At 41.8% G+C, this 23,835-nt stretch overlaps 2 protein-coding genes across 3 annotated transcripts in view; both read right to left on the bottom strand.

Annotated features, from left to right (window-relative positions):
- Positions 1-23,835, bottom strand: part of TJP2 (tight junction protein 2) — a 389,609-nt gene that overhangs the window by 91,127 nt on the left and 274,647 nt on the right. The window lies entirely within an intron of this gene.
- Positions 1-23,835, bottom strand: part of LOC144935528 (endosomal transmembrane epsin interactor 1-like) — a 114,156-nt gene that overhangs the window by 42,286 nt on the left and 48,035 nt on the right. Inside the window, exon 2 of one of the 2 annotated variants that reach the window (XM_078862273.1) lies at positions 4,167-4,223. The exons of the other annotated variant lie outside the window; for it this stretch is intronic. Within the exon in view, the coding sequence (XP_078718399.1) occupies positions 4,167-4,223 (57 nt within the window). The remainder of the gene's footprint in view (positions 1-4,166; positions 4,224-23,835) is intronic. 2 annotated transcript variants of the gene reach the window in all.

Raw genomic sequence — 23,835 nt, 5'->3', positions numbered from 1 at the left:
ATATAACTGTCGTAAATTGTGAAAGGTTCGTGGAGATATGGGGGTTTTGTGATTATATAAAATTGTGTATGTGGTTATTAAGGCAAATTGACACAACAGGCAGACAGAGTCATGCAAGTTAAAAAAAGAACATAAACCTGGCTCCCGGCAGGGCTCAGTTAAATTCTTGAGCGTTTGTTCTGCCTTGGGCATAGACGAAGCGATGGACGATAACATTACGAGGGGGAAAGGGGGGGGATAAAGCGTTGCGCAGTTGCAAGGCAATTAACGGTCCAATGTTCAGTGAAGCTGCATTGATCCGTGCCATTATAATAGTGCCTCCAGGCTACAGGTCATCCTCGAAGTGGCTTTTGGCGAGCCATCGAACAAAGACGGCCACTGCATCGCGCGCTTTCTGCGGCCGTCTGGAACGTTCCTCCTCCCTTTGCAATCTGGATTAAAAACTGATTTTTTTAGAACTGCTTTGGGTGTTAGGTTTGTCCTTCCCCGCACCTCTGATTATCACGGTTGGCGAAAGAATTTCAATATACATGCATACAGAAGATGGCCATTTCAGCCTGCACAGCGGGGCAAGGTTGGGTGTGTGTGGCTTTTTTTTTGCTCGTGCCAACATTCCTGGACACAGCGGGAGATTGTTACCGATAGCACAGCGCATACAGTAGAAGAGGCAGCTGCTGGATTTAGCTGCAGTTTCAAATTACTGTTTAAACACATCGGCACCGATGTGTGCAGTGAAATCAAATGAAATGCACACACAATAGCGTCGATGTAGACGCGCTGGCGGTTGAGTTACGTGGCATTGGGGCCCAGCATGCTATCTTCTATATGTTCTTTCTTACAGGCGTTGACAGATCGGTTATCTCTACCATGTTTCAGCTTAACTGGCATTAGAAGCGTCTTCATCACTCTGTTTAGAAGGTCTCAAAATAGCTGTTCGAATTCGGTACAAGCAATTGGAAAGCTACTCTCTCACGCAAAACCATAGGGTTTTTTTAACGTTCTTAGAAGCATGAAAGTAGAATCCCATGCTTTAACCACAATTGATGATGAGTCCAAGTGCAGTTTCTAAATTAAATTGAAACCGTGCTGTCCCGCGATGTTTCACATAAAATAAAGCAAGTTGTGATGCAGTTTCCTATTTTCCTAATACACCATCTTTGTATCTATTAATACAGACTATAAGGTCACACTGCAATGAGTACACAATGCTAATGCATCTTATATTTTACTTACTCTGATGCATTTAAACTAGTTTTATTTTCGATTTAAAGCTTTCGTGACTGCAGGGATTCTTTTTTTTGGTTCTTTCGGTAAAGTCACGTAGAAGGGAAATAATACAATAATAAAAATAAAACATAATAAAATAATTCTCACGACGTTTCGGCCACAACGCAAGCAGCCGTCCTCAGGTGAAGAACAGGTCTGTCGGGAAGACAGCATCTGACAGCGTCTGAATGGACGGCTGCTTGCGTTGCGGCCGAAACGTCGTGAGAATTATTTTATTATGTTTTATTTTTATTATTTTATTATTTCCCTTCTACGTAGTTTTATTTTGTATTCAATTAATTCCAATTGTGCCGTCAGCATCATGCCATTAGAAACGGAATCCATTGGGTAATCTCAAAACCCCACAATGTGTTAAAGAACGGCTGTGAAAAGGCGATTTTTCAAACGACTTCTCCAAAATAATCCTGCAAGTTGCCTTTTAAAAATCCTTTACAGAGTGAGAGACACACTTTTCCCCATCTTCTTTTTAGAAGAGGACTTTTCCCATACGGTCGGTCTGCCAAGAGAAGGTCTGTCACATGACTGTCAAAACCAAGATTTGAAGCTTTCGTGACTGCAAGGATTCATACTCTTGGTTTTTTCGGTAAAGTCACGTAGGTAACAAATGAAATTAAAATTAATACAAATTAAATAATAATAAAATAATAAATCACGACGTTTCGGAGGCAACACAAGTCTCCGTCATCAGGTGGGACAGTCACAGCCAGATTTGCTGTATCAAAACCAAATTTAACATGATGGCTTTTTGTGCCATCACTGGCGACCAGGCTGAGATCATTATTCAACAAAACGTTAAAACGAACAACAGTTGAAGAAAGGGCAGGCTGATTGAACTTCAGGGGCTGATGGAAACTATGTTATGCTACTGACTTGGCACCGTTATTTCTGTGTTTCCAGGTCCTGCCGGTGGGCAAGTGAAACATGCACGTTTCCATTTGGGCTCAGGCTGAGTATTATTTGAAGCATTTCTAACGGTCACGGACACAACACATTGACCGCACTCGGCACGGAGTGCGGGACAAGGCGACAGGGGCCACGTGGGCATTGTCAGCTGATTCAGCAGAGGGACCATAATCTTTCACAGCTGCTAAAACAAATCAATTGATCAGATAGTAGATAGTAGCTGAATGTATTCCTGTTGTAGCTCAATAACAAAAAAAACTGACTGATTAACACAATGACTCACTCAGTGCTGTGAATGGGAGTTCATAATGATGATTAGACATTTTTTAAAGAGCATAAAAAAACTATGATTAAAATATTAAGCGTTATATTTCGGTGCAAGCACTTGATGACTCTCTTAGTAATGATAAATAAGAGGGGATTGATCTTTAAGCTGTCTCACGTACGGCGATTCGTTCAAATTGTGACCAAATATCCAAGGGGTAATTGCATTAAAGAGGGCACACTTTCATATGGAGAAAACCACGCACAGTTTCAACTTGACATTGTCTCAAGTGACCCACTTGCTCAAGTAGCTTACCAGTTTTACATGGTAGAATGGCAGACTAAGGATAGTTTTAAGGGTTACAACAATCTTTAAATCAAGAAAAGAAAATATTTTCAGGTTGACTTTTCATTTCATAATGGCTACTTCTAGAGTTTTAAACGATCATAAATCAACGTTTGCTTAATTAGAGATAATGTTACCTTCCGGCAAAAAGAGAAATTAAAATATGCCTCATTTCTCCTTGGCAAGTTTGGGCGAAAAGTGTGGTTTCGCAGACAGGCAACATCAATGCAAAGCAACCAAATATCAATGTAATGCCTTCCCCTTCCGAGACATCTGCAAGTTGCAGAGTGGGTCCCGTTCACCGCTGAATCTCGGAATGAGAAAGATGTGAGTGTTCATTTTGTTCAGAGTGGCATAGCGCCGTTGTTTGTAAAGACATTGTACTCACCGCAGAGAACTACAGCGACACGACCGCACTCTATGATAGCTGGTGACAAACTGGGCCACACATGCTCCCCGCATGGCCTTGTGGGAGCCTCGGTAACCGATCAAGTTATTTTATTTACATTTTTTTCTTCCAGTCGCAATGGGAAAGGGTTAAAACACTCACCATGCACCCCGACATCATGCATTGGCAGACATTTCCAAGAGCACTCTCTTTCGGAGGCAAAATTGCGTGATGACTAATGACATGCAGTGTATACGAAGCAGACAGACAGCCTCATGGGCATGGGCATGCTTGCAACTGAGCCGGTATGATCGCAAAAAGCTGCATTGTTTCATTTGATTGAACAATAAAATTTCTGCATTGTGATTCATTGGGGGCGGAGTGGTGGCGCAGTGGTTATCACACTGAATTTAGAACCCAGCGACCTGAATTTAAATTCCTGACCACGACGAACAGCAGTAGCGAGTGATCTCCACCCAGTGCCCGCTCCCTCCACAAATTTCATGAAGCCAGCGTGGTCAAGCAACCCCATGACCTACGCAATGTGTGCAGGCCTTCATCCAGCAGTGGATTGACAATGCAACCGTAAATTAATTTGTTATCGTTGGCAAAAGCACGACGTCGCGTGCCGGTGTCACGACCCAAATATGACATCCAATCGCCGCTATGAGAAAAAATAACACCGCAGTAATCGTGGCGTCTGCGTTACCAATGTTGGTCCTCAGTAAATAAACAATACGTCTTAATGGTATCTCAGTGATGGGCGCGCATGCTCTCTTCTGTATCGAGCTCCATAAGTCACGGTCCAATAAAAGCGTTGAATTTAAAAAGAAAAAGTGAATGATTGCACAAAAGCCATCGGCCAAAACAGTGCGACAACAGGCCATGCCGAAAGCATGCAACGCCTTCAAAGCAGGGGAGGCCGGTTTAATGAACATGAAAATGGGGTGAAAATGGGGTAAAAGTGGCGTAACCTACCACGAGAGAAATAGGCCGTTTCCAGGACAGCACACCGATTAGGCCCGATAGCAGCACCTGTGAAATTAAAATAAGACGCGCCATTTAGCAAGTTGAGTACCTCCACAGCCAGCAGATTATATAGCAAGCACAATCAATTTCCGCCGAAATCTGGGCAAAGAGGATACTCGCAGTGTGTTTACCATGTCTGTAAGGAATCATAGACAGCCCTGCGAGAGCCTGCACTCGTGAATCACAGGATGTTCTTTCTCCAATAACCGTGATATATATTTAATCCGCACATCTTCAACGTGAACGTGTAATGCGCATCCACAAAGGGAGAATGATCTTACACACTGGAACGTGACCTCTATAATTTCACGCAACTTAAACTGTAAAGCATCCGGTTTGACTTCAAACTATATTTTTGCGAGCCTAATCAGCAGCTATGTCTGACCATTCATGCAAAATGTGAAATGATCACTCTCAAATTATCTTGTAAAATGCAACACGTTTTATCTGACAATCTGCCATGTCCACGTTTACTTAATTGGACGTTTAATGTATGTATTTGTGTACATGTGTCAAAAGCAGTGATACCTATACCGTTTTCATTCACAACACATACATTAGATGATGTAATGGTGAGCACTGTAGTGTTAAAATCACAAATGCATCTTGTTTCTCAACCAAAGTAAAACAGAAATATAATTATTAATTTTCAACCCTCTGTTAATCAACTGGTATATGGAGGCTTCCCTATGCCTTCCAGCCATGGGGGATGTTTGACCATCAGCCGCATCATCTCTACATAACAAAAGGCTCAGTCCCATTTACACGCACCTTTACATCATCCGCACCCAGTTTACACAACAAAGGCTCATTCCTAACAGCGTGCTTCAGCCGCACCGAACCTCACAAAAATAATATTCAGGGCCTATCTTGGCTCCTCCCACCCTCAACCAGCATATATACAAGGACTGTTTTCTTGGAATTTCTCTCACTTGATACAGCCATCGTGCTGTGACGGTTCCACCTGAAGACGGAAGCTTGTGTTGCCTCCGAAACGTCGTGATTTTTATTTTATGGTTTATTTAACTTTTATTAATTTTTATTAAAATTTTTGACCTACGTGACTTTACCAAAAAAAACCTAAGAATATGACCATACCTCACCATGCTGGCCAGTTCACATTCGTGAAAATGGGTGTCTACGATTGGTCCAGACAAAACTCGCCAAAGACGTTAGTTGTGGTCATGAATTGAACTCATGTCGCCAAGTTCAAAAGACAGCCGTGATAACATCCACTCCACTGCTCTACCCTCAACCACAGTACAGTGTTACATTTCAAATCAGCGTATTTATTTATTACGTCACTACCACTATTCAACACATTAAATGTACTCGAGGTTTGAGAAACACCAAGTTAAAAATGAACAGTTACACACGTATATTGATAGAAATTCAACATCAAATGAATACATTGTTTCATGGTACGTTTGACCTAAAATGCAATTACTTTTCGGACGAGGCAAAGTGACATTTGTGTCCAATGTGACAAAAAAATATAACGTGTCCTCTTACAGAAGGCCATTTGAGAAAAAAATATTGTAACAATCCATCTTCTACTTCTCTATCACCCAGTCCCATTTTTTTTTTATTTCAACAGCAATTCTGTTTGAAAGCAAATCGGGCGCAATTTTCAGATTTCATAACGTTACCCTCTATAATTGTACGGAGCCGCATGAAACATCGCCACCGCCTCCCAAGGCCCCTACCCCCAAGTCTGCAATGACAATGGATAGAACTGGGGTCAACCGCAGTTACAGAGGTGCTGCCCGCCGATGAAAACCCACACTCTGCGGCTCACAATGCACTGCCAGCACTGGCACCGGTCCCCGGAGTGAAATGCAGAGCATCGCAGTGATCGATGTGGCGAATGAGTGCCCTGTCAGGGTGACAATGCAGCCCAGGCGCCATCCGTCACGCTCTGTCAAACATCCCCATCCATTCCCCAAATCCGTTTTTCTTAGATGCTGATCCTATTAGTGATTGGCTTCCAATCACTAATGTCAAATCTCTAAAGGGCGTTTTAGGTAAGACTGCCTCGCCCGTGAGTATGGCAAGTCACGTGCACACTGGCCAACCAAATGGGCAAAAAAAAACTCCCTCAAAGCAGAGCATACGAATGGCAGCCCTGTCATCTGACGGCAATGATTTACTTGCATAAGCCTCCCTGTGCATGACTCACCAGTAATTCAAGCATTTGGCACGTTCACACTAATAACAAACAAACGGGGCTTTTCCATTTAAAGCTTTCGTGACTGCAGGGATTCATCTTCTTGGTTATTTCGGTAAAGTCACGTAGAATGGAAATAATAAAATAATAAAAATAAAACATAATAAAGTAATTCTCACGACGTTTCGGCCACAACGCAAGCAGCCGTCCTCAGGTGAAGAACAGGTCTGTCGGGAAGAGAGACTCTGTCTTCCCGACAGACCTGTTCTTCACAGACAGACTCTGTCTTCCCGACAGACCTGTTCTTCACCTGAGGACGGCTGCTTGCGTTGTGGGACCGAAACGTCGTGAGAATTACTTTATTATGTTTTATTTTTATTATTTTATTATTTCCATTCTATGTGACTTTACCGAAAGAACCAAGAAGATGAAACGGGGCTTTATGCAACGGTTACAAATAGATACAGAGATAGATACAAAGAGTAACATTTTTGTATTACGGCATACGCAAGACTGTACATAAATCCTTAACATTACGAGATTTGCATGAAAAACCAGACGATTACTGACATTACATTACATTTCATGAACAAAATGCTCTGGTGTTGAACCATCATGTAAAAATGCTGTAGATATTAATGCTGAAAACCCAGGGGCAGATCAGAGCCACTGTGCGATGCTGGTGGCAAAAGCGTGGAAAAATATTCATGGAGGTATAATGAAACCTAATATATACGCAGTCAGCTTCCACCTATTAATAGACTGATCGTGGAGGCACGAACTAAGCAGAGCGTGAAACATTACATTGAGTTACATTTTAAATTATCCCAATCAGTGAACAATATTTTAGAAAAAATAATAATACCAATAACAATAAAAAAGAAACGCACCGTAGCAGATGTCATCATTTTTTAAAGTGTGAGTGTTTTGTAATTTTCATGAAAAGAACAGCATGTATTATTGTCTGCAATAAATATGATATTATTGATCCACAAGCCATAACGTACATTTAATCCAGCTGTGTAGAAAAAATAACAAAAATAATTGGGCTTCCACAGAGGATCTTCCACCCGCGTGGTGAAATATGGTCAAACAACGTCATAACCCGAGATTTTGGGGGAGCCCTTCATCCAATATTCGACTGATAAAGGCCTGTGCATTATAATTGTAACCGTAATACAGTATTAAAGTGTTGTTGCCTCAAAAACTTTTAAAGAAACGGTATTATATCAGAGTTTCGATTTAAAGCTTTCATGACTGCAGGGATTCATCTTCTTGGTTCTTTCGGTAAAGTCACGTAGAAGGGAAATAATAAAATAATAAATAATAAAACATAATAATGTCTCCCCGACAGACCTGGTCTTCAACTGAAGACGGCTGCTTGCGTTGTGGCCGAAACGTCGTGAGAATTATTTTATTATGTTTTATTTTTATTGTTTTATTACCTCCCTTCTACGTGACTTTACCGAAAGAACCAAGAAGATCTATCAAAGTTGTTGTTTTTTTCATCTCGCGTACAACTAACGTTTTCTTTTATTCAACTTACAAACGTGCGTTGTTGCCTCCATCCCAATTTCACAAGCGCACTAACTTGAATCACCTCGAACGGATTCTCTCTTTAAAGTAATACGCTACTGTAACAATCTATATAGCCCTTTGTCCACCCACTTTTGTATGAAGGTCTCCCCACCCCCACCCCTCCATAGTGTACCGGTCATGGGGGGGGGGGGGGGTGGTTATTTTGCTTCATCAAGCTGGTCAGTGGAGGTTGGTGAAGAGGGAACGAAGACATGTTCCGATATCTCTCGCCACTCACTTGAGCCTTGGCCAAGCGTCGAACTCAGGTGAGACCATCTTCACAGTGCGGTAGGTGAACCAATACAACACCGTACCCCCCCCCCCACCCACATTGATAATTAATTAACGCAAGACGTGAATACAATCACAGGTCTTGTTTGAAATGTATAATTAAATATACAGGAAATATCCTGCGCAACTGTAATCCTTACAAAATGCAATCAACGTTGCCTAATTCCTCACCAGCGGTGTTTATCAAAAGGCTGCTGCTGAAACAGCAGCACTCTGGCATTTCCACCGTTGCGGTGTTGTGAAACCCAGTGATCGCCGCTGGGCTGTGTATGTGGGGGCTGGCTCTTGGTTTTTTATGAGCCCTCCATGGGAAGTACAGTGTAGGCTGTCCTAAGCCACCTTCAGAGGCTGTTCACACCATTTTTTTCGCTTTAACAACTAACCAAAAATGTAAAAAACAAAAACAACAACCTATGTTGATACATTTTCCCCATTTAGTGATGTTGGCAGAAATTATACCAGCTCGTGGCCCCACTGTGGATTAATGTTATTCCACCCCTGGTCTCGTCGGGGTATGTATTTCCATAGTTTATTTTTGTATTGCTTTGTGCAAGCAACGTCCACCATCACACAAGGTTTTAAAGACATTTGCTAAGAAAACTGATGTATATTTCAGCAAAAAGGGGTCTGTAAAATGTATATGAGGGCAGAATTTGGTAGTAAAGCATCCTTAAAATTATTCAGTTATGTATTATTATCAGTCCACACGTCGTTTGACGTGTCCCTCCCTCCCTGTATCATTGATGAATTAAAGTGATCTGAAACAACATTTATATTTCAAAAGTATAACCTGCCTTCGAACGATCACAGTTTCAGCAACATTTTCATACCATATCAGAAAAAAGGAATTCTGCCTGGATTCCTGCCTGCCTGGTACGTGATCGAGTGATGCCACCACGCCCATCTGCACTTTGACGTCACCCTAGGCTAGCCCTCACCCCCATCTTCCACCCTGGCCGTGTATTCATTATATTCGACAAAAGTTTTGCTGCTAATTTTTCTAATTTAAATTATTCTAGGTACTGCTCAGAAATTTCAAAGGAAACACCCCCGAATGAATACATTTATTTTCTCAAATACCACTGTGTTTGCACCCTGTGTTTTTTCTATCAGGAAGCAAGGCTGATTTTCAGCGCACAACATTTCCTTTATAATTACATGATTTGCATTACTTACGCATGGGTTGGAAAGTCTGCATCAAATTTACATTACAAAAGTTAGGTGAAAAAAATATGTTAATAGTTTATAAAGGAAAACATTTCATATGCCAGATCCCATACATTTCAGCCCATTGTTGCAATATCATTATGCATTTTTAAAATTCCCATTTGGTCTTTATATGAAGTGGCCACTTGAAAGCATTTGCTCCTGTGAGTTACAGAAATACAGAACAGTGAGATAATGCTGATTTTATTAAATTTGCAAGCACGGACTCGGGCCCAGCGGGATTCCTAACACGATTTTCTTGCATCCACGCACTGCCCTCCGCCTATGAATTGACAGAACCCACGATAGGTCACGCGTTATGCAGCCCTATGCCCAGGGGACCAGAATCTCAAGACTGAGTGTTTGGAGCACCATCGTGACAAAGGGAGAAGATGCCATCAGGCTGGGGCCTTGCCACAGATCTACCATCGCTGTGCCTTTTGACAGCGTGGCTAAATCGTATGCACTCTGAGCCTCGTGTTCAGCCTCACAGGCAACTCATTCTAAGACGGTGAACTGCCTGCCATCACTGGGGTTTCCGCTTCGGAAGTGTGAGAAATTACCCCCCCCCCCCCCACTAACCCCCAAGCAAATAAAGCCCCGTTTGTCCTTTCTCATTGAATGTACCATACATTTTTATTTTTACAATAATTTGTGTCGATGAGTGCCAAACCCTTATCCATCAATTGTTTTTTTAACTGTTGCAGCCCACGTACATTAAATTACAGGGAACGTCACCGCTTGCCAATTGTGTTTATTTATATAAAATTTATTTATACAAATTGAGAAAGATGTGCGCATTCAACTGTGCCAAACACTCTTAAACTTCCAACATGAAAGTACTCATTAAAGAGACTAATTGACGTAAAACTAACACATTCAGTGTCAGCTACTGTTATCAGGTTTACAAATGGAAGGAACATTTTAAAATATCTCGACGAAAGCCCTGCTTTTAGTATCAAAACATGAGTCGCAAAAACCACACAGGAATACTTGGGGGACAATGTACGAATCATTAAACAAGCAATTAAATGACAAGTGTCACATTCAATTTCGATATGCAAATTCTTTTGTCAAGGCGCCCTTCCCCCCTCCATCCCAGCTTAAATAGTCGCTCCAAGCCTGGAGTGTGTCATTCAGACTCTGCCTTCTCTACAGACCTGCTCTCCACCTGAGGACGGCTGCTTGCATTGTGGCCGAAGCGTCGTGAGAATTATTTTATTATGTTTAATTTTTATTATTTTATTATTTCCATTCTACGTGACTTTACCGAAAGAACCAAGAAGAAGCGTCACATTTACAAATATTTTTTCTAAGTTGTTGTTGTATTCTTTACTTAACCAGGAGATTAAACAAACCCATCAAGACACATGAAATACCTTTTGGTGCAAGTGCAACCTTGCAAGATGAACAATGCAAGAACGCAATATTTTCAAAATATTTTAATTAAACAAATATAGGCTAAGGTTATATTAACACGGTAAAAATGTGAATACGGGTCAAGAAAAATATTGCACTTGAAATTCTGAATGTCGAAAACAATCTATAACTTTTAGAAAAGGAAATTGCAGTGCAGTACATGGGTTGCCGATTAATCTGTGCAGAAAGTGAGTTCATTTTCTCTGTCGAGAGCAAGATAGAGCAATAACACGTGATAAACACAACATCGTAAACCTCGTGGAGAAATTCTGTTCGGATCTTTGGAGCCCAACACGGGTGGCCACTGTGTAGGAGATGGAGTGATGCCATCAGCTCGTGCGCAAGCGTGAGATGCGGCATTGCAGGTCCACGAGAGACAATGCCAACGTAGGGGATTTCATTCAGCAGCGGAAATGGCGGGGTGAATGACTCTCCGTACTTCCGCGTGACAGCAACAACAACGACATCAGAGTGAATTGTAACAAAACTATCCGAGCATAACCATTTCTAAATAGGGACGCTCTTCTAAATAAAGAACAAAAATATCGTTCCGAATCTCATAATATAACAAAGCCACGACATTAATTGTCCCTGTGTTATACAACTCACTGGCATAGGGCCGATAAGGATTGGTGTTGACCTGACTGCTAACGGGCAAATAATTACGCGTGTACAGATGACAAATGAGAAAATGAGTTATTCCAAGGGCACAAATTCAGTTCATATGAAACCTCTAGGCTCGCCAGGATTGGCGCTGATTAAGCAAGAGAAGCATCTATTTCTTTGACGTAATGTACCCAAGGCAGACACACGTAATGTGCAAAAGCCCCATGTGTTAATTAGCATAAATGAGGATACTGTACGTATTCCATTGCACGTCTTTCCTACGGGTATATTTAATGTCCAACAATATGCCGTGGACTCTGAATGGCCATTAAGTTTAAATGTGCGCAATGTTGGAGGAAATGGGACGGAGTCACTCATTTGTAGCAATATTAGATTTGCACTTGAACTCTTTTGAGGTTGGCGGATTATCATATTTGGAATGCGACGGATCGAGTGCGACGTAGGATAATGGTTCCTGCAAAAAATGTTTACTTTGACGTTTCATTCTTGGGACTGATTTTTTCCGGTTGCAGAACAACTTCATGACAAGGTCGCACTCATTGCACACAATGTGCTTACACACAACAACACTTTGTTGATCTCGTCAAGGATCATAAACCATCGCGAAAATTCCGGTCATCCTCGCAGAAGATTTTGGCTAACCATCGGACAAAGACGGTCACCGCATCGCGCGCTTTCAGATGCACTTCTGCGGCCGTCTGGAACGCTCTACCTTCCGGTATTAGGAAGCCACGAGCTATGCACTTTTAATTCGAGATTGAAAACTCATTTATTTAGAACTGCTTTTTGTGTTTCGTTTATTGTGCTTCCCCCGCACCTCCGATGAGCACGGTTGGCTACGTATGGTGCGAAAGAAGTTCACTTTCAAAATAATAACCAATCTTAACGAACAAAAATGTTTGTGAAACGCATCGTCGCATATCCAACTTGCTGGCGAGTCAGGTGCAAGTGGATATGTGAAAGGGGTCCGATCGTGGGGAGCGGTAGTGCAGCGGTTAGCGCGCTACACTACGAACCCGGCGACCTGAGTTCGATTCCCGCTCACGGCCAACACCAGTGACGACTGTCTGAATCGGTCTTGGGCCTCCTCTAGGTCGACTCAGGCTCAAATGAGTGCCTGATGCGATGTGTAAACATCGCCACTGGGGAGACAAAGGCGGTCAGGCGTGGTGCTGGCCACCCATCCTCGGGGGCCGTGACGTTGACGCAGTCAACTCGACGCAATGTCGAGTGATGGTGGAAAATGTAGCACGACTTCCTTCCACTGCCTTGGGCAGCAAGCAGTACTCAAATTCTCAATGTCGTGGATTCATTCTTCACACACACCGGTGGGCTGAAGAAGTAACTAATTGGCGTTTTGTTAACGTGACACATTTTTTCCAATGCATGTGTTCCACACACTTTGACAAACTCGGCGAACAGTCACCTTCCAAGCTGGCACAATTTACACGTGGCTTTTTAAATTCAGAATAATATCTACTCGAAAAGCATTGATTGCAATATAAGTGCCTTCAAGTGCCTTTGATTATGCTTTTGTCGCACGTGGGCGTGCGCCATTTGGGAATAACTGGCAGCAATGTTCGCCGTCTGTTTAGTGGAGCTCGAGTGACTTGTGAAGAAGAGCCCTCGGTGAAACCCACTCAATTCCAAACAACATTTCTTTTGAAATGATCACATTACGCTTTCAATTCCCGAGCACTTCGTGCCAGAAGGCTAAGTTCCATGAATACGGCTGTTTGTAATGTCTAAAAAAACGATAATTACATCTAAGCACTCATTGGTGAAGCACAAACATTTACTGTTGGGGTAGAGCAATTTTTATATTACTAACCGATTCGTCCCAAAGTTTCATTTTGGTTACGACCTTTAAATACCAAGTCAATGTTTTATGATCAACGCATTTCATGGCAATATATTTTATGGCGAAATATTATATGTAGAGCATGCAGCCACAGTGCAATGACCAGCACCCAATTTGCAATCTCCCAGAGGAAACCCGATTCGATCTCCAGGTGTGAAAGTTGAACATTCATTAAATCCTCCCCCTGCCTCTGGTCGCCCAGCAGTGTGAAAGGGGACACCACAGCGAGCCGATTGATGAGTCGCGTGTGGTGGGGGCAAAGTGATGGTTACGCTCACCTCTTGAAACGCGTATGGCTGGCATGGAAGAGGAGGCAAAAGTACCCTCCGGGGGGGCACCAGTAGAGAGAGCCTTCTAATAGCAGTGTCAGTGAGCAAGACATCACAGGGCAGCACCTTTGCCTTGTTTTTTTTACTCTGCTTTAACGCACAGAGCAAAATAAATAGCACAATCGAAAAAAAGTACAACCAAACGATGGAGTTTCGATGTAAAGCTTTCGTGACTGCAGGGATTCATCTTCTTGGTTCTTTCTGTATAGTTACGTAGAAGGGAAATAATAAAATAATAAAAATAAAACATCATTATTATTTCCCTTCTACGTGACTTTACCGAAAGAACCAAGAAAAAAAAACGATGGGGTTTGTCGCTTATATGAAATATATAAGCGGATGGCACTTCAGCAACCAATTCATGCCATGGAACGCAATGGCGACGGGGCCTGGTCCGTCGAGGCTGCCGGAGCCATCTCAGCGGTTCGCTGGAGCTGAGCTTCCTTCATTACAGCTATGCCCAATGGTTCTTCTTAACCTGGGGGTGCGAGATGCCCTTTCTGGGGGGGTGCGAGACATGGCCAGATTTTTCTAGAAGGTAAATCCTCCAAACACAAATTCAGCACGGGCACGTAAGTACAACTACTTTTTTCATCAAACAAATGTGTGTATTCACATTATCCATGTTTTTTTGCAAATTGAGAATCAGAGGGGCGCAAAGCTTCAGCAAAGGTTAAGAACCACTGATCTATAGGAACTTAATACCTCCTTTTTTATTGCCAAAAAGAGTAAAGCCTATTATCATTCCTTCTTTTAGCATTTTGATACTGGCAAAAAGGTCCCATATATATAAGTGCGGCGTGTCAGCCAGCCCTAGGGGGGAGAGTCCTGGTGATGGCCTGAGAGAGAGGGCAAGGGGGCACGTGGCAGCCCGAGTGGGTCACGTGATGCTGGGTCGAGATCCTTCGGGAAAGGTCTCGAAGGGGGCGTGGTCTAAGGCGGAGCGAGGCCACGCCCAGGAGCATCGAGGGGCGTGTCCTGGGCTCGTCTGTAGAAAATAAAGCCTGGGTCCCGCGTCTCGTCGTCTCTGGGTCTTCGTCTCGAGTTAACTCGCTACTCACGTAGTGAGCCACATCACCTACTAGAGAACCCGAGTTACGTTCAGTGTTACCCGCTGGGGAAGTTGTTAAATACAAGTGTTGCTTCCCAGTCCAGAGTGTGTGCCTCCGTGTTGAACACTACACAAGCATTGCCTTTGTGCTGTTCGTCTCTTGGTGTTCTCTGGTCTAACACTGGTGAGACAATGCCATGAAGAAGGATGTCTCTGGTGTAGGCCAATCCGTTTCAAAGACAATGCATATATTGTCAGAGAATGTTGCATGCACGTTTTGCCACAAGCATGTGCATGTTTGGTGCTTGAACATCTCAACACACCTCCTGTTGTATTGCCAGAAAGGGTGACGCCTCTTCTGGTTCGATCATTGCCCCTGAAACTCGTTGACACTGAGCCCCGCACCTGCATTGTGGCTCTGAGCTCTCAGCCTTGTTGGGCCCCAGGTCGAGTCCCAGTGCTGGTGGTACGTGTTGTTTACGTCGTTTATTGTGAAATTTCGGTCACAGTTCCTATGATCACTGCTGTTTCATTGCTTTTATGGCTTTATTTTGGTGATTTTTGAAAAGTTTTTCGGTTTGGCCATGTTTGTTTGTTGTAGTACAGAGTTAGACTGATGGCCTTAATCTAAGTTGTCTTGTGGTTGTTGTTGTTTGACTTGCATCTCACTGGGATTTTTGCATACAGTGTTGGTGTACGGTGGCTTTTTCTGCAATATTTTGCTGTCTTTTCTTGGATTTTCTGTATGCACATAGTCACTTTAAGATGTTTTCTTGGTCATGTTTTTCTTTTTTTGTTTGTTGCGGTTGCACCCGATTCAAGAGCCGAATGGCTCACAGGGCTATACCTAATAAATGAAAATTGAAACTTGAAACTCTCTCTCGTTCTCCTCTCTCTCCAATGACTCCACTGGCTGCCCCTCCCCCAATCATCCTCATTTATCTTTCTCACCGAATACAAGGTATATTGAGATGCAGTCAGGTGTACATGATATAAATTTAAATTCTTTGTTGTTTACACTGGCTGAAGGAAAGGGGATGGCAGTCCACATTTCACTCCACCACGAGTGACTTGCAAACAGACTGTGCTGCAATGCACGTATTTCCCACACTCTGTAGAGAGACGCAAGGACGGATTGTGAGAACTGCCTAAAGTTTATCTTGTGTTCACCAATGAAAAAAAAAACCCTGGTGACCTCCAGGCTGCAAAGTCCGGCATGCCACATTTCCAGACCAAGGGCTGTCATCAAATTCATACTGACAGCATGCTTCTTTGTGCATGCATATCGAGTTGTCTCCTTGAACCTATCTACTAGCTATGCCAGCGTTACAGGAGGAGGTTATTGATACTAACTTTAGCATACTCCTTTGGTGAAAAGAGTGGGGATTGCATGTGTTTATATTTTTGTAGAACGAAAGGAAGAGTGAGTTCAAAAGTCGTATGCACCTTTGTCAAAGTGTCATTCAACAGGGAACTACGTTGATTATCAGGAATTACTACCGTTTAAATATATATCGGAATGAGAATATTTATTTTTTACTGGAGGAATCCAATGAGCTATGAAGCTTATTTTCATCGATGTACAGTTGGGGTGGGTCAGCAAGTTACAATGTATTTGTTGCAATGTATCACAATATAATGTATTTGTATATTGCACAGGTAGTAACTGATTATGTGTTTTCGTGCGAAATTTATATTAAGTAACGTAATATTAAGTAACGCTAAAAGTAAAAATAAAAATATATATCTGAAACTTATATCTTGGGCCTTATCCATGGTATTCAGTGACACTGACGTGATGTAGATGCTATCTAAATGTTAATAAGGAGCAATACAGCCTGGATCTTAGGGTACTTGACAGTTCAAGGTCAGCTGCATACAAACCCAAGGAAGAGGTGGACGTATGCAAACAATGGATGCAAGTGTCGAACTAAAAGGCCACTTAATGAGGCACCCACACTTTTCCACTCGCAATCAAAAAATCCGAAGCAAGCTATTGATGGTACGCAAAGCTGAAGACACACAAAATAATTGGACAGATTCCACATGGAAAGTTACATGCACAAATCCGTGCGATTAAAAGCTATCCTCGTAAAACAATTGCAAACGTTTGAACACGTAATCAATAATGCGTGTGTTGACTGCTTAAGTGCAATGGACTCCTTATGTGCAAAAAAAACCCCGTGTTTTGTACAACTGATTGTACCAAGAGGGAGAGAGCATTTTATGACCTCAAACTCAAAGCGTTGTGAATTGTGAGGTCGTGACCTCGCTTGTGTACAGTGAAGCATTACATCTCCTGATGACATCTCACATTTTGAAATAACGCTAATGTTAACCCCCCAGTGGCATCTCAATAATGTTACTTAACCGATAATTGCTTTTGAATTATATTTAGAATTATTCAACCACATATCTGGCACTGTCAAACCGGACCTTCACACAGTAATTAATTTGGGCATGCAGACACACAATTTATTATTTTTGCACAGGTAAAAAACCCTTTGGGTAATGAATGCTCATATTCGATGGGGACTTGGTTACAGAAACCTGGTTACAGCAACAACAAGAAAACGTGAATGTAACAATATAAAAAGCACAACAAAAATAGGCTTTTTTCCCAAGGACACACTGCATTTAAGATATTACCCGCCTCACATTCTGAAACCTTGAACAATTCCAAGTACTCGCTCTGTGTTTCCAAGGAAAATAACAAAACATGAACTGAAAAATACCGCACCGGACAAATGTACACTCAACCCTCATCCTGCTGGGTAAGCGATGGCACTGGTGGTGGTGGTTAGTGCATTGCGCAATTAATCTAGTGACCACAGTTCAATTCCCAGCCACGGCTAACATCGACGGCGAGTTAGATCTGAGCTGGTCCTGCCCCCTTCCACCCTCTGACAAAAGCTGAATATTATTTATATATTACGATCAGATATATCTTAAGACTATATACATAGGATACATCTTAAGATAAGATTCATGGTCAAACTCCGTGACCAAGAGGCATGGGGGAGGTGTTCATCCAGAATTGGATTTACATTTTTTCTGTGAATCATTATTAATAATGCTCACCCTGTCGACTTAAAATAAATCAGGTGATGTTTTTGCTTATTGAGGAGCATAAACCATCACGCCAATTCTGGCCATCATTTCATCAGCTTTTGGCTAGCCATCGAACAAAGATGGTCACTGCATTGCACGCTTTCAGATGCGCTTTTGTGGCCATCTGGAACGCTCTTCCCTATGGTATTAGGAAGCCACTGGAGCTATTCGGTTTTAAATCTATATTGAAAACTAATTTCTTTGGAACCTTTGTGTGTTAGTTTGTTGTCCTTTGCCCACACCTCCGATTAGTATGGTTGGCTACGTACGGTGCAAAAGAAGTCCAACATACATACATACATACAATAAAATATCAGTAAACTTTCTTCCACTTTATTACACAATGTTGAGTAATGAAGTTTACTATTACTTTCACGAAGAAGACAATCTTTAACGAAAAAACATACAGTAATGACCTGAGTGTATGTGAATTAAGTGCTCAATACATGTGGAAATCCTTTTTGAAAGATCACGAGTAAGTGCAATTTCATTAGTAGCGCCACACGGGAAGAACAGAGTAATTGGAAAAAATGTATTCTTTTATTTCGAAGCACTATATGGCAATAATAAGAATAACATGTGGATTATATTCCAATACGTCAACCCCGGATGTATGAATGTCTGAATTTTCACGTGGCATAATTTGTCAGTGAAAAAAAATACAATCACATTAATTGTATTTCACTCCTTTTACAATGCAGGGCAATTTCTCAAATCTTACCGAGCACTGTTCACAGAAGGGTAACCTTGCAAAGCAAAGATTGTACTAACGGACACAAATTTAAATCATATTCACTGGTTTCAAAATGTAAATAATTCAGCCACATCATTTCCAAAATTAAGAAGCTGATGTGGTAAAAATGAACATTGACAATTTCGATGAGATTTTGACTTCGTAAGTTTGTCAGATGTGTGTGCAAACTTCTATTCTAGAAATAATTGAATAATTACAAATGTGGCTCTTTGGAATACATTAAATTCATCGAAATATGTTAAGCCAATAAAATGTGTCAGTTGACCTCAGACCTTCAAGGAATACTAATGTATGGATGCATTATAATTAAGATAGATTACTATACGTTAATTAAGTTCATATTTTCATTACAACAAAGCATATTGCACTCCATTACGCAAGCATTTTTATTTTGGCTTAAACAGACGCTGCACTCCGCAGCAGTGAACCAAAGACATCGATACACGCAATTACATTCGCAGGGTAATTATCCACGGTTGTTGTTATTATTATAATCAAACACCGATGTTTATGTGCCAGCAAATGACCACCGTTGGAAAATCACAATGACAAAATGGCGAGAACGGTGGTGGCAGTGGCGATGGCACTGCACTACGAACCCGCTGACCGGAGTGCACTGCTCACATCCGTGGAGGGGGGCGAGGAGTGATATCTCAAATGCCCCCCCCCGTCCCTTCACCAACAACATACACTTTGTGCACCATGGTGAAGTGGTCAAACAACCCCCCCACCTTCCCCCGGCAATCAATACATTGCGGTGAGGCCCTTTTCTCCCCATCCCCAATGGATGGACAATGGGCTCTCCATGATTTTGCCCACTTTGTGTGGAGCAAAAGTTTTTGTTTTGCATTCATTCCTCCGCGTAACCTCGACTCGACCTTCCTCTTTCGCAATTTTCAATCACGAAGAACCCCCCACCCACCCCACCGACGTAGAGATCGGGCGCGTATAAAATTCCAACATCTCATTTCAAGAATACGGTATCAATCGACATTATTCAAACTGCCAGAATAATCACGTTTGCCTTGCGACCGCATGGGCTCTCACGTTGAAGCCTGCACAAGATGACTGTGTGGCTCAGGGGCAGGGTGCACAATACAGCGTATTGACTCAATGCCCTTGAGAAAGCAACCGAACCGACAAGTGAAAATTTAATATCATAAATATCTGTAAATGGTCCTCATTTTAATGCTCGTGGCTGGATCTCTGACGAGCGAACAAAACAAACAGTCCAGGTATCGATGTTTTCTCTTCATATGGGATGAACGTACAACAACAGGCACAAAGGAAAAATTACAGATTGCGTGGGCAAGGAATACACAAGTCAAACCCACAGTTAATCGATCCGATATTAGAATCGTGCCCCGTATCCCGGGGCTATTAAGCGTTGCGTGTCGTCGTAATTGTGGCTAGAAGCTCCCAAAGTAAAATGGAATTACTGGACGTGGATATTTCTGTTCACCAATTGGCACAAACTGCAATGTCTTAAAAGAGTAAGATACACATAAAAAATTAATATGGATAGAAATGTTTCGTATATGCCTATCAAAGCAAAATAATTTGCACATGCATAACCATTGCTGTGGTTATTTATATGCAGACTTACAGTAATTATTCACAACTGACTTGTGCGATTAAAATAAATGCATTAATCCAGTCAATGTTATTCAAAATTAATTAAATACATTTTCACATTAAAAACATTCATGCTTCGGTTTATTAAGCTAAAGATATGCGGAATTAATTATCATTTTTGTGCAAAAAAAATGTAGGCTCAACAATTCAGTCCTTACATAGACTTTACACTGTTTAAAATGCTTAGATAAGAAAAGGTGTAAGAGAGATCATTGGTACATTATATTCTGGCCCACAATAACCGTCGAGCTATGTATTTTACTTAAAATGCAAATCTTTCGTCACTATTTGTAAACGCAATGTTAACACAACACTATCACAACCATCGGACTGAATCTTAAGCTGACAATTGTGCAAAATAAGCCAAAAAGACACCGGGATGTTTGATAACAGATGACAGACTCTTAATATACTATCCTGTTAAATATTATGCACAGCGATCAGCCACTCGATATGGAAGTGCTTTCAAAAGAAGCTTGGGCTCCATTAGATTTCATAAAATTGTCAGATAAAACCTGTATTGTCTTAACATTACTTACAGAGATTAAATGCAAATGTTTCAATGCAGGCGCTGCACAGGATATTTTTTAATCCTTTATATTAAGTTCACTTGCTTGCTTGCTTGCGCGCTTACGACCGTGCAAATCTTTCGGTCGTTTTTTAACCCACTTCCCGTGATCCAATCGAGCTGACATTTTGCACACAGACTCGTTGTGCGTGACAATGTATTTTTTTCCAAAATTGTACACTTCTTAGGAAAAAAATGATATTTAATTACCAATTGCTTAATGGTGGCAGGCAATCATCTGACCCATAGGTGGCAGCCATCTCAAGCCAGAGGACGAGAGGACTCTAGCCGCCCGTTTCAAAGACCAATGTGGGCTGGGTTGTGGCACATTGAACACGCATATAAAGGATTTATAGTGAAAAACTTTGTTTTTACGGGTTAATTTTTTTATTTAGACAACGGGTTATTGTAAATTAGACGCCAACAGCACCGTGCGATTACCGCGAATGGAATGTAACGATTTGGAGTTACAACGCCTGAAGACACCTTGATCTGTATTAACGGCATTAAGTGCACTTTCAGGATCACGGCGATCTGACACACGACTACCACTTTGTGCTTATGGCTTTGGCGCACACATGTGCACGCGTGTGCGAGCCGTTTAAAAGTGGGTCTCGTGCGCGTGCAACACGAAGCAAATTTTAAATGTACTGTGCATAATGTGAAAAGTCAGAAAAAAAACTAAGTGATTATGTTATACACGTATTAATAAATACAGGAGGAAAGCTATGACGTTACTCGTGCCGCGCGTCCTTATGTGTGGCACACGTAATGTTAACTCCAGAACCAAACAGCGTAATGCGTTTTGACTGAAAGAGATGCTGCGGCTGAGAAAACGTGGCTTCTTTCACAATGTCAAAGTAGCCCAATCCTATTTTGTTTTTAAAACAGATACTAAGAGATGGCTGCTTCGCTCGAGGAATAAAAAAAACTGTCGCTGCAGCTATCCTGCGTTGAAATCTAACTCGAAATAAACTCCGCTCTTTAAGTGCCGTATCGTGAGAATGTATGGTCTCGGTGTGGTCCGCCAGAGGTTGCACCAAAAGAAAGACCTGTCGTTATCACAGCTCCGGCAGTGAATATCTCGTTGCTTTTATCGACACGTGGCGATGAACTTTACACGCCATTAAAAAAAGGCGCGTGCCCGCCGGATGAAGAAACCTCAGAAGTTGCTTTGTGACGTCATATCCCGGGGCCGTTCTGCCATAGGCGCCATTCCGAGCCTCATTGACATGATGGCAATAGCACGCTTGCGCATAATTGTTGGGCAAAAGAAATCATGAACTTATGCACCAATTTTTATATTTGTGTAAACTGTACTGTCCAGATCAAAAAATACTGCTGTATGTACAGTCGTGTGTTTATACTGGAAGAGTATGCAAATGTTTTCCACTGTTTCACAGTTATCGACATATCACATTCATTTTTGCTGGATATCTTGAATATGTACACATACGATGATTGCAAACAAATAACTAATGACGACGGCACAAACATGGGCACAATTTTCAACCTTATAGACAGGCACCAGTATGTGCGCACGCACGCGCACGCTGCACAGAGTGGGGGCAACACTTGTAAATCTAATCACGCAGAGTACATAAACTCATCAAAAACTGGCACGACCATGCAGAGCATGTTCATAATTATTAACAGGACACAGCAGTTTGAACAAAATACTAATTAACCCCCCCATTGTACCTCTCTCTTCTCCATTGGTTCATCGTGTTGTGCGCATGCCTAACGAGTAATTGGCATTCCAATTGAAGAATTGCCACAAACTTTTTTGTCACATATATATAAGGTCCAAAATAATGTCAGCATAGTGAGGCTCATGCGCACACACTCATTCTGACTCGTGCATTATTCAGGCTCCATTTTCGCAAAACGACAAGCGACTGCAACAAGGACGTTGTTTCCTGCCACTTTCTCAAAACAAACACAAAAAACATTAAAAGTGCCATAAAAATAACGAGTGTCCACAAGCCTCTCCGCACTGAGGCAGTACCCACTATGACTAAGTAAAAACTCGAGTACTAATGATAATGGATAAAAAAAACACATCTGTGACAGATTTTGCACAACAGATGGAGTCATCAGAATCAGAATATTGATTTATACTGGAGGAATCTGATGAGCGATAAAGCTCTTTTTCACAGATGTCCAGTAATACCAGTGGCATACAATTTGTTATTTTTGTTTGTGCTGCTCATACTTTAAATTATACATTCATTGTTTATTCCCCTTTTGATGTAACGACTGTGCAATGCCAAACTCCTCTGTGTACAGGCGCCAAACTCAGTGTTACATTGCAAGCATGTGGTTTCGATGAGCTTAATGGTGAAGCAGTATTATAGACACAGCAGGCGATCATAAAAAAAAACCACGAGGTATGTTAACAAGTGTAGTGAAGCAAGTACACATTCAGAGTTTGAGAGGCCCACATTTGTGCGAAACCCAAATCCAGTAAGAAACTTTTAAACGAATCCCATATTTACACCAAATGCAAGATTACACGCTACAATGGGGTTATTCCTTCTTTCGGTTTCATAACTCGACATTTGCGGTAGTTTGTCGATCAACAGGTCACACGCATGATGGGGTCAACTGTGAGAACCCCGGCCCTTCCAAGCTGGCCGGCCAGCATGGAAGAGTAGGCCAAATGCCCTCTAGATCAGTGGTGCTTCACATTTACTGCAGCCTTGCACCCCTTTGGTTCTCAATCGTAGAAAAAAGTATCATGTTAAAAATAATTTCTAGTCTTTGGTTCTTTCGGTAAAGTCACGTAGGTATAAAATAAAATAAATCACGACGTTTCGGGCGCAATACAAGCGCTCGTCATCAGGTGGGAAAGCAGCACCTGATGACGGACGCTTGTGTTGCGCCCGAAACGTCGTGACTTATTTTATTTTATACCTACGTGACTTTTACCGAAAGAACCAAAGAGTAAGAATATTTAGGTTTGATGAAAAAAGTAGCTGTACGTATATGTGCCTGTGCACGATTGCTGTTTGCGAAGAT

The sequence above is a fragment of the Lampetra fluviatilis genome, chromosome 13, assembly GCF_964198595.1.
Source record: "Lampetra fluviatilis chromosome 13, kcLamFluv1.1, whole genome shotgun sequence".
Lineage (NCBI taxonomy): Eukaryota > Metazoa > Chordata > Hyperoartia > Petromyzontiformes > Petromyzontidae > Lampetra > Lampetra fluviatilis.
Note: the sequence above shows the minus strand (reverse complement) of the source record. Positions and strands in the feature narration are given on the sequence as shown.